General features: G+C 44.2%; 1 protein-coding gene across 1 annotated transcript; it reads left to right on the plus strand.

The window, feature by feature from the left end:
• The first annotated feature begins 3,911 nt into the window (after positions 1 to 3,911).
• On the plus strand, positions 3,912 to 6,161 carry LOC121757561. Its single transcript, XM_042153087.1, has one exon. The coding sequence runs from the start codon at positions 3,912 to 3,914 to the stop codon at positions 6,159 to 6,161; it is 2,250 nt and encodes a 749-aa protein (XP_042009021.1).
• The last annotated feature ends 5,916 nt before the right edge of the window (positions 6,162 to 12,077 follow it).

Genomic DNA, 12,077 nt, shown 5'->3' on the forward strand with positions numbered 1-12,077 from the left:
TCGTTTCAAAAAAGTAAAAGAAGAAGAAGAAAAACACAAGACTCAAAACATAGACACATATTCACTTAGATGCATAAAACCGAATAAACTTCCAACAATCATACTTGAGGTTGAGGTCAATCCATTTGCCAGCAACTTTTGTTTCCACCCTTTCACGTTCACTTGATCAAGGTGTTAGTTCATCAAGATAGCTTAAATTTAAACCAACTGTTGGATTCACTCAGTCACTCAATTCTCACCAGAGATGTTAGGATTGTTCACTCAGTAATTACTACACATTTAATACCTCGAATCGGACTGCACAAGATAGTTCCTTAAGGTCTTTGTTTTGGTTGTAATGGGGCTCGGGGTAGTAATATGTTTAGGTAAGGTCCTATGGGTTCTAGGTTAAAATTTAAAAATATAAACTGGAAAAAGAAAAATGAAAAGCACATGAGTCAAGAGACCAAGATCTGAACAACTTTACCGAATCAAGCTGGGTTTACATATTTGCCACTTGGCAGCTCACTTGGTCAAGCTACGACCTTAGCCTTTAACTTCCTGGCTTATTTCTTAACTTTCAACTTACTGGGTCAGGTTACAAACTTTTTTTCTTGCCCTTTTCAACTCCTTTTTTTTCTTTTCAATCATCAATTTTTTTTACTTGATCAACCTAACTTTTTTATTTGATCAACCTGGCTAATTAACTTGATCAACCTCGATACCCATTTATTTCGACCCCTCTATCGCTATTCCCTTTTCTTTTGAAATAGTCCATCTCTCGACCCATTTTTCTCATGTGCTAAAAAAATGAAAAAATGACGGTTTTAGGTTTCAAAAGACGGGTAAAAGTGTATACAGGCTCAACTTGGTTTACTAGGGGGTGCCTTGTTTGATGAGGCGGGTTTGAGAAATGAAGGAACAAGTGGTTCAAATGGTTAAGTCCTAATGCCTTTAGTTCTTACTACTTGTACAATTTTCATCTAAATATCAAAAGGCAGCCTCTCTTTTTTTTTGTAAAAATAGTAGAAAGTGTTCTACTTTGGCTTATAACTCACATTTTAGAGAGGCTTTACAGAAGGATTTAAATTGAGCATTTCCATCATACTTACGTCATTAAAACTGTTCAAGTTGAGAGCAATTAAGTTTTCACATGTAAACATGTTGTATCCTTTTTCTAACTCTTCCCCAGGCATTCATATCTTTCATTTATCAATTTCATGCATACTGCCCTAATTAATTCTATCTGTTTGTTTGGTTTTTAAATTTGACATGTGTGATTTCAATTTAGGCTAACCTCCCCTCCCACTGCATTGTAGCTCGCCCTCGAGCGATTCAATGAAATGAAAAAAGGGTTAGGCAACAGAACATGTGTATCAAAAACCAAGTAAAACTTCTCACATTTAGACCAAACACTGGGCTAAGTGGGAGATAGTGCCTAAATCAAAATCATGCCGAAAATAAGAAAAACAAAAGTAAAACAAAAACACATAGTCAAGAAAATGAAAAAGAAATCCATAAACTTCTCACACTTAGACCAAACACTGGGCTAAGTTTGAAATGGATAAAAACATGGTAATTACAGACCAATAAAAAACAAAACAAAAACAGAGATTGTTTTAAACATTGAAGCGAGTTGGGGTAAGATGTTACTTCTTCCTTGGTGGGTGGGCAGCTTGAGTAGAGGTGTGCTTGGTCGGAGTAGTGGCCTGCCTTGCTTGAGGGGAGCGAGTAGAGGGAGGTGGTGGGTGTCTTGCGTTGGGTTGTCGCGCTAAGGAACTGGCTGGATCACGCACTGACTCCAGCAGCCTTTCCATAACATTGTCAATCCTGGTTATCTGAACCAGGTGGGCTTGTGAGTTCTCCACCAGCTGCGCCATCATCTGCTCAATGCGCAGCTTCTAGTCGGCGTCTCTCAGGGCGGCCTCCTCTGTTTGCTCGACCCTTGGGGCGGCCACTATCGCCAGTTGTGGCCTCTGATGCTTGCTTGGGAAGGTTAGGAGTTCAGTAGGCCTCTACCTTGTTTCCAGCTGGCCTCTTGACTGCTCACGCTGGCCGAGAGTGTAGAAGTGGAATCTCCCCTGTCTTCCCTTCTCTAACATCTGTATTCTGAAAAAATAATCAATGTCAAAAGGTTCAGGAGGAGGGCAACGAAGGGGGCACCTGACAGTCTCTTGATTCTCCAAGTTCCAGTTCCTCCTTAGGTAGACGCCAAGGAGATGGCACACATTCAGATAACGTGCTGGGCAGGTTGCGATCTGATTGATCGAGTAGGCTAGCCAGAATCCCAGATGGACCTTCCGCTGCTCCGTCATACACCACATGAAGTAGAGTTCAGCCAAGGTAATCATTGCCGTGGTGTTGGCTTGGCCCAGTAGATTGCAGCCAAGATAGGCGGAGGCAGGTTCTGTAATGTGGTTTCTTGACAAACTCGTATTTATAGTGTTGTGATTGGTATGTTGATGTGCATAATTATTGAGTTTCAGTGCTCAAAATGGTTATTTCCAGCCAATTACTCTATATTTTGGGGTTCACATGTTTGTTGAGTGTTTTAGGCAAAAAGTAGGCGAAAATGCAGCAAAAAGGGAACTACCCGGCCGGGTGAATATCATGTGGTTAAATTCCACCCGGCCGGGTGTCAACGTGAAGTCTGCCGAAGGTCAGAAGCTGCCGAGCAAGGGCGACCCGGCCGGGTGAATTTCCAGTTCATTAATGCCACCCGGCCGGGTGACTCATTTAACACGCGAGGAGTCCAGTAGCATCTCACCCGGTCGGGTGAATTTCCTATGCAATAAATACACCCGGCCGGGTCCGTCAGTTTGACGATTTTTTGATTTCCAGACGCGATTTTTGGAGGAAAAATAAGAGGCAAGAGCTAGGGCTATTCGATGACATTCTCTACAAGCTGCAAAAACACACACACTCTCTCTATCAAGAACTCTTGGAAGAAGATTGAAGATTCAAGCTTCGATTCCTCCACCAATTGTAATCCGTATCATGAATTCTATTGTTTTCTTTAGTTTTTGTTTGTTTTCTACTTTGAACATGAGTAGCTAAACACTTTGTGTAGAATTCTTGGTGAAGATGCATTGATTCATAATTATTAATCCAATTGACTTCGTTTTTATCTTGCTCTTGTAATTATTTGAATTATTCTTGTGCTTTTTCCTAACAATTGCTTGATCACCAATTGGGAGTTTTAGGATTTCTTAGAGTAATCGAGAGATGAAATAATTAATCTTGAAAGAAGAATAATTCACACCTTAATTCAATAGAACTCGGGAGAGTTGAGGTTTTGAGTGGAATCTGTTATCTAATCAATCTATTGGGAGTTAGGTCTAAGAATTAGAAGGGGACTTCAATTGTTACACTTAATCTACAGGTTTCTCACCTCGGGAGGGGGTTTAATCTACATGTGTGATTGATTCAATAATTCTAGAGACTTTAATTGGTAAATCGATTTCAATTGGGTTAGGCTATGAGTTGTGCATCGGATCCTTGAATTCTGCATATTTCTCCACCATCTTACTCAGCTTTCTTAATTGCTTTCGTGTTGAAGTGTTCTATTTTATTCTCTGACTTTACATGCTTTTAGTAGTTGTTAGTTTTAAAACCAAAAAATTTCTGATTGTCTGGATAGTAGTTGAAATTGGTTCGTGGTACTCAAGTTGACACTTATTTGTCTCTGTGGGATACGATATACTCTTGCTTGCTAAATGCTACAATAACCCCGTACACTTGCAGGTATTAATTGGGTAAAATAAAGTTGAGTCAAGTTTTTGGTGCCGTTGCCGGGGACAATTTTGTGTTATATAACTTGATATCGTGATAATAATCAAGATTACTACTTCAGATTTTATTGCTTTTTGTTTCTTTTTACTTCATTTTTAAATTTTTTTGAGTTCTCACATTTGTGTTTCTTGTTCAGGTGTATGCACACACGTTCTAAAGGCTTGCCTCTAGAACCTTTCGATCCGGAGATCGAAGCAACTAACCGGAAGAGGAACGCCTATAGGAGACTCACGCAGAAAATTCAAGCTTCTTCGCCTAACCGCATAGGAGCATCTTCAGTTCAAAGCGACCTTTCACCCATCCGATCACCAGTTCAGGACCATATTTTGTTTGATCCCGTTTCTCCTAGTCTGATGGAGTACGAAGAGGGAAACAACGGTCCACCACCCCCTCCTCCCAATTATGCTGAGCTTCTACGACAGCTGGAGGAGCTGCGTCAACAAGTCAATCATAGACAAGCTGTGGTGCCTGTTCAGAATCAGTATGCATACCAAGGCCAGGCAAATCCAACTGTCCATAGCAACATCGCTGCCAACACCTTTGAGCTGAAAAGAGGACTTATTCAGATGGCAGAGAATATTGCTTTTAGGGGCAAATCCACAGATGATCCGAACAAACACATCACCAAGTTCATTCAGATCTGCAACACTACGAAGTTTAATGGAGTGACAGATGATCAGATTCGACTTAGGCTGTTTCCCTTTTCCTTAGAGGATTCAGCAAAGGATTGGTTGGAGAGCTTGGAGTCGGGCTCAATCAGAACATGGGATGCTATGGTAGAGAAGTTTTTAGAAAAGTTTTATCCCCCCAGTGAGGCGATTAAGAGGCAGCATGAGATCATTGCCTTTCAGATGAACCCTGCGGAGAATATCAGAGAAGCATGGGCGAGATTCAAAGCCTTGATGAAGCGATGTCCTAACCATGGGCTAACCCCAACTGTTCAAGTCATAACATTCTTCAAGGGGTGTGTGCCTGAAGCACAACGGGAGTTGAACTTGAGCTCAGGTGGTAATTTTCTGAAGAAAGGAGTAGATGAGGCCATGGAAGTAATAGAGGAGCTCGCATCTAATGACGACGGATGGAGCAACAACGGGAGTAAAGTACATAGGGTGGCGTCTACAACAGATCATGATCCTATGAGTGCCCTATCTGACAAGCTGGATGCGCTGACTATGAAGTTTGACTGCATGGCAATGGGGCAACCGACTCAAGAGCCCCAAGGAAATATGGAGGATGTTAGCTATGTGAATCAAGGGGGCAACAACCGGTACTACAATAACCAACGTCCCAACTTCCAGGGTGGAGGATATAATCAGTTTGGGAACAGGGGGCATCTCAATCTCTCTTATGGGAACCCCAATAATGCTCTGCAACCACCCCCGGGGTTCACGGTTACCAATGGAGTGGTCGATGATCCGAAGAAGATGACCATGGAAGACATACTTAAGTCTTTCATGCTACAGTCCAACAAGCTAATGGAACAGAACAACCAAAGAATGGAGAAGGTTGAGACAGATGTGCAAAGCATGGCCACTCATATGAAGAACATCGACACACAGATCAGCCAGATTTCCCAGACTGTGAGTACTATGACTCAACCGGGAAAATTCCCTTCGAACACCATCATAAATCCCAAAGATTGCAAAGCTGTGCAGCTGAGGAATGGAAAAAGTTATGAGGGACCTGCAATGCCATATGAGGACAGAGTAACGGAAAAGGCACCTGAAGAGGAGGAGTTAGTCGAGGAAGTTGAGACCGAGACAGTACAAATTACTCCCCCATCTAAGGAGAATGTGGTTCCAACTCCACCTACACCACCTGCAGCTCACACTTCCACTGACGTGAGGATTCCCTACCCTCAACGTGTGCAAAAGAAGAAGACAGATGCACAGTTCTCGAGGTTCTTGGATATATTTAGGAAGGTGCAGATAAACATCCCATTGGTGGATGCATTACAGCAGATGCCCAGCTATGCCAAATTTCTGAAGGATGTGGTTTCTAACAAGAGGAAATGGAAGGAGTATGAGACGGTGAATTTGACTGAAAGCTGCAGCGCCATTATTCAAAAGAAGCTACCAGCTAAATTGAAGGATCCAGGAAGTTTTATCATTTCTTGCATAGTGGGAGATTGTCAAGAAGGGAGAGCGTTATGTGATCTGGGGGCGAGTATCAATCTAATGCCCTATTCGTTCTTCCAGAAAATGAAGATTGGAGTGCTCAGACCCACTACTATATCATTGCAGATGGCTGACAGAACAGTGTCATATCCGAAGGGGATCATTGAAGACATACTTGTCAAGGTCGGGGAATTTATTTTTCCAGCCGACTTTGTAGTACTTGATATGGAGGAAGATAGGCACGTCCCACTTCTCTTAGGCAGACCCTTTTAGCCACAGGGAGAGCACTGATTGATGTGCACAAAGGAGAACTTACTCTCCGACGGAATGATGAGAGTATCACATTTTCCATCTATGATGCGATGCAGAAATATGATGACGAGGATGCTTGGAGGTTCAAACAGTGTAACATGATCGAGGTGATTGATGATTGTGTGAGAGAGGTAGCCCATGCTATTTCTTATCAAGACAGGCTCGAGCGATGCCTATCGCAGTCTTTACTGGCTTTAGACAATCTGCAAGTGTCTGAATTTACTGAAGAGCTACTTCATTTTGTGGGAGCTCTTAATTCTGTTGGGGAGATTCCAAGAAGGAACAACAAATTTTTATCTCTCAAAGATCCGGCAGATGAGGAAGAGAAAGAAGAGAAGAAAGAGGAACTTAAGTCGTTGCCTTCACACCTCAAGTATGCTTTCCTTGGAGAGAATGAGACGTATCCGGTAATTGTCTCTTCATTACTTACTTCCACTGAACTCGATAAACTGCTGCGAGTGCTCAGAAAGCATAAGGGAGCTATAGGGTGGTCTATCTCGGACCTCAAGGGAATCAGCCCTACTGTCTGCATGCACAGGATTCTATTAGAAGAAGATTCCAAACCTAAAGCTCAGAATCAAAGGAGGCTCAACCCGATTATGCAAAATGTAGTGAAAAAGGAGGTATTGAAGTGGTTGATAGCCGGGATAATATATGCCATTTCTGACAGTGATTGGGTGAGCCCCACCCAAGTTGTAGCCAAGAAGGGTGGAATGACTGTGATTCAAGGTGGCAATGATGAGATGATAGCCACAAGATTGGTGACAGAATGGCGAGTTTGCATCGACTACCGAGTTCTCAATGCAGCCACGAGGAAGGACCATTTCCCTCTTCCATTTATTGATCAGATGCTTGACAGACTAGGGGGATATGAGTACTACTGCTTCCTCGACGGCTATTCTGGATACAATCAAATCCTGATCGCCCCAGAGGACCAATATAAATCGGCCTTTATTTGCCCGTATGGTGTCTATGCCTTCCGGAGGATGTCTTTTGGGCTATGCAACGCCCCTGCCACGTTTCAGAGATGTATGATGTCCATCTTCCATGACATGGTGGAAGACATCATGGAAGTCTTCATGGATGACTTCTCGGTTTTTGGGTCTTCTTATGATCATTGTTTGGATAATCTGACGAGAGTATTACAGAGATGCGAGGAGACCAACTTGGTGCTGAACTGGGAGAAGTGCCACTTCATGGTACGGGATGGTATTGTGCTTGGGCACAAAATATCTGCTGCAGGACTAGAAGTTGATAGAGCCAAGATCGTGGCGATTGAGCAGATGCCACCACCGTCTAGTGATAAAGCTGTGAGGAGTTTCTTGGGGCACGCGGGGTTTTATCGTCAATTCATTAAGGATTTCTCTCAGATAGCCCGCCCCCTTTCCAATTTGCTAGCCAAGGATGTCAAGTTCAACTTCTCTGCAGAATGTCTGCAAGCCTTTGCAATTTTGAAGAAAGCGTTGGTGAGTGCTCCTGTACTTATAGCTCCAGATTGGTCACAGCCTTTCGAGATTATGTGCGATGCCAGTGACGTGGCTGTAGGTTCAGCATTGGGGCAGAAGAGGGATAAAGTGTTCAGAGTGATCTACTATGCGAGCCAGACTCTAGATCCAGCTCAGGCAAATTACACCACCACGGAGAAGGAGATGTTGGCTGTGGTATATTCCTTTGACAAGTTTCGCCCGTACCTCATTGGAGCAAAGACAATTGTTTTTACAGATCATGCCGCCATTCGCTATTTGTTTGCTAAGGTGGATGCCAAGCCTCGATTAATTCATTGGGTTCTTTTGCTACAAGAATTTGACTTGGAGATTCGGGACAGAAAGGAGTGTGAGAATGTGGTAGCCGATCACTTATCTAGATTGGAGCACTGTTTTGAAGGGGAGAACTTGAAGAAGCCTATCAATGAGGAGTTCCCTGATGAGCATCTCTTCTATGCTCAGAGCTCCGTACCATGGTTTGCAGATATTGTGAACTTTCTAGTAGCCAAGGTGGTTCCAGAGGGCCTCAACAAGCATCAAATGAGGAAGTTCTTTCATGATGTCAAGTTCCATTTTTGGGATGAGCCGTTCCTATTTAGAAGATGCGCGGATATGGTGATTAGGAGATGCACTCCCAATGAGCAATGGGAAGCGGTGATCAGAAACTGTCACTCAAGTCCTAGTGGAGGACATTTTGGAGCTAATCGGACGGCGATGAAAGTACTTCAATGCGGATTTTATTGGCCTAGCATCTATGGAGACTGTCAACAGTTCGTTCTTCATTGTGATAAATGCCAAAGAACGGGGGGCGTCTCCAAGAGGAAGGAAATGCCGATGACAACTATTGTGGAGATAGAGCTTTTCGATGTGTGGGGGATTGACTTCATGGGTCCCTTCCCACCATCCTCTGGCCATCAATACATCCTTTTGGCGATCGATTACGTGTCCCGTTGGGTGGAAGCAATCCCTACTCCGGTCAACTCCTCCAAAGTGGTGATCAACTTTGTCAAGAAGAACATTTTTACAAGGTTTGGGGCGCCGAGAGCCTTACTTAGTGATGGGGGTTCTCATTTCAAGAACAAGTGGTTGGAAGTCGTGTTGAGTAAATATGGTGTCAAGCACCGAATCACTTCCCCATATCACCCTCAAGCCAATGGTCAAACTGAATTGGCCAATCGAGAAATCAAAGGCATCTTGGAGAAGACGGTGAATGCGAATAGAAAGGACTGGGCTTTGAAGCTCGATGATGCATTGTGGGCGTATAGAACGGCGTATAAAACGCCAATCGGCATGTCACCCTACCAATTGGTGTTTGGGAAATCCTGTCATCTTCCTGTGGAGCTTGAGCACAAGTAATATTGGGCAGTGAAGCAGTTAAATGCCGACTACTACAAGGCGGGAAAGGAAAGACAATCCTATCTGAATTTGCTCGATGAATTCCGGAATGAGGCGTTCGAAAATTCTTCTATCTACAAGGAACGACTCAAAACATATCATGATAATATGATAGAGAAGCGGAAGTTCTTCCCGGGAGATTTGGTGTTGTTATTCAATGCTCGGATGAAACTCTTCCCGGGAAAGCTTAAGTCAAGGTGGTCCGGCCATTTTAAAGTCAGAACTGTGATGAAAAATGGAGCTTTAGAACTTGAAGCTGATGATGGGAGAGTGTTCACGGCCAATGGTCAGAATGTGAAGAAATTTCATACTATGGAGCAGAAGGAAGAAGTGTTCCAACTCTCCTTGGAGCCCCAGTAATCTGCTATGGAGATGTCGAGCTAACGACTTTAACCAAAAGCGCTTAGGGGGAGGCAACCCCTAGTAGGTAACTTTATCGCTATTTGATTGTTTCTTTTCTTTTGAGTCTCTTTGTTTTCAATTTTCTTTGTTTAAGGTCTTAGTTGTTTTTTTTGTGTTAAGTAGTCTATCAAAAGTGGAGTTGGTTTTGCTTGGGAGTTGTCATTGTGCAGGATTAGCTGTGGAAAACTCAAAAAAATGCCCAGAAGTTTTCACCCGGCCGGGTGTATTATTTGCCAAATATATCCACCCGGCCGGGTCATTAAAATAACGAAGAGGTTGTCCAGAGAGTTTCACCCGGCCGGGTGATTTTCAAGTGTATTATATACACCCGGCCGGGTCATCAAAATAACGAAGAGGTAGTCCAGAGAGTTTCACCCGGCCGGGTGATTTTCAAGTGTATTATATACACCCGGCCGGGTCGCTGCTTTTGTGAAGGAAGGGTCCAGAGAGTCTCACCCGGCCGGGTGATTTTCAAGTACAATATATCCACCCGGTCGGGTACGACTCGGCGAAACCTAGGATAAAACAGGTACACCCGGTCTCTCTTTCCCTACTCTCACCCGACGCCTTCCCCCTCTTCTATTCCTCTTCAATTTTCGCACAAAACACACATAAATTCACACTAATTTCACACCCCCATCAAAAATTCACCACACCCATCTCACATTATCCCGTGTTTGAGTATTTTTGCCCGATTAATTTGTGCAATTGTTGGATTTCACTCAAGAGCTCAAAGAAAAAGCCCTAATTTTCGAATTCTCTTAATCTACACAACAAAGGTATGTTCTTCACCTCTCTGCTTCTCTATCCATGGATATGGAGTTGTATTTTGTGATGGGTAGGAATGTTATAGTTTATGCAAGTTGAATTGATATTGGTTAGGTGCTTCATTTGTACGAGTGCATGAGCTAAATTGTTGCAATTGATGCTTGGTGCTTAAGTTATGAGTTTGCTATTGCTTGCGAGATCAATGTTGATGAAAGTGTTGTGTGAGTCATAATTCTATATTGGGGGTTGTAGATGATTTTGTGAGTTTTAGGGATTGAGTCTATCTCCCTCATTGTGTGATTTGTTTGAGGGATTAAGCCTATCTCCTCGGTATTGTCTGTGATGAAAGTAATTGTAGGAATCGAGTCTATCTTCCTAATTGCTTTTGCCTTACTTATTTATTTGGTATGCATAGGGATTGAGTCTATCTCCCTTACTTGGTTGTTCTAACATGCCTCATTCTAGGTACCCATCACATGGCCCTAAAACCTCGCACAGTGGGTGTCACACTCCACAAAGGTGAGTCGAAGAAATGGGATGCTTTAGCGGCATTGGATAGCATGCCATCTAGATATCCGAGTCGAAGCGCACTCAACGGCCTCGGTATCAAACATTCTTGGGACATCCTCGTCGAGGCAGGCCATCTCACGCACTTGTTCGCAAGGAAGTTCGGGTCATACATGGCCCTGACTGTAGAGTTCTTCACCACACTCAAGGTGGAGTACTCCGGGAAACGGATTGAGTCGATGTCCTTCCGACTCATGAATGAAGCGCACGATCTTACCGTCGATGAAATGAACGAGCTCTTCCAGTTGAGGGAAGAAGGTGAAGAAGGCCTTTTGGAGGACCCTCGGCCTGCAGATTATAGGAGGGACGAGTTCTGGCGATTGATTACCACTGAAGCGGCCTTCAATCCATCGAGGGCCAAAATCAACGCCATCAGAAACCCAGTGTTGAGATATATGGCGAAGGCCCTGGTCTACCTACCCTTTGGCCACACAGAAGCGGGAAGCATTTCATCAGAAATGCTATTCTTACTATGGGGAATGCTCAGCCGAAGGAGGATCAACACGGGTCATTACATGATTAAGCACTTGGAGAGACAGTCGAAAAGGACGACGGGAAAGCTCTGTTGTGGGGGAATCGTGGCAGCTTTCGCATATAAATTTGGGGTCAGGATACAAGGACCCACCCTACTGGACTGGGATACGCTCAAGAGGGCGGCCATTATAATGGTTGATAGCCGGGGCGTGGGGTATTTCAGGATAGAACCGGGGATGTGCATCAGATTCCCCGACCCTCAGCTCTTCGCAGTCGGAGGATGGAGTTACCAAGAGAACTGGAAGTTGAACTCCCCGGCTCATATGGAGAAGATCGAAAATGACCCTCCTCAAGGAGAAGGTGCCCCAGACGCTAGGCCGGTCTTTATGGAACCAGACTACTTGCCGCAGCCTAATATCCCCGAGGAGCCTCTGCAAATTCAAGATGCGCCGGCGGCCATGAATGAGGAAGGTGAGGAGACCGCCTCGGAGTTCGAAGTGGGTCAAAGCAGTCGGCCCAAGAGGAGTAGACCGCGGGGGAGACCGTCCAGGGACGACTATTTGGCGGAAATTGCAGCAGGAGTATGCTCGCTTCAGGTGAGCCATGATCAACAAGAGGCCCGCTGGAATCAGGCGAATGCGGAGGCGATGGCTTGGAGAGCCCAGTGCGACACCCGGTTGGAAAACTTTGGGAACCGGCTTGATCACTATGGGGAACAACTGCAAAACCTGCACACTCGCCTCGACGCTAGTGATGCAGCACAACAGGCTTTCTACCAAGCTTACTA

This window comes from Salvia splendens, chromosome 12, assembly GCF_004379255.2.
Source record: "Salvia splendens isolate huo1 chromosome 12, SspV2, whole genome shotgun sequence".
Classification (NCBI taxonomy): domain Eukaryota; kingdom Viridiplantae; phylum Streptophyta; class Magnoliopsida; order Lamiales; family Lamiaceae; genus Salvia; species Salvia splendens.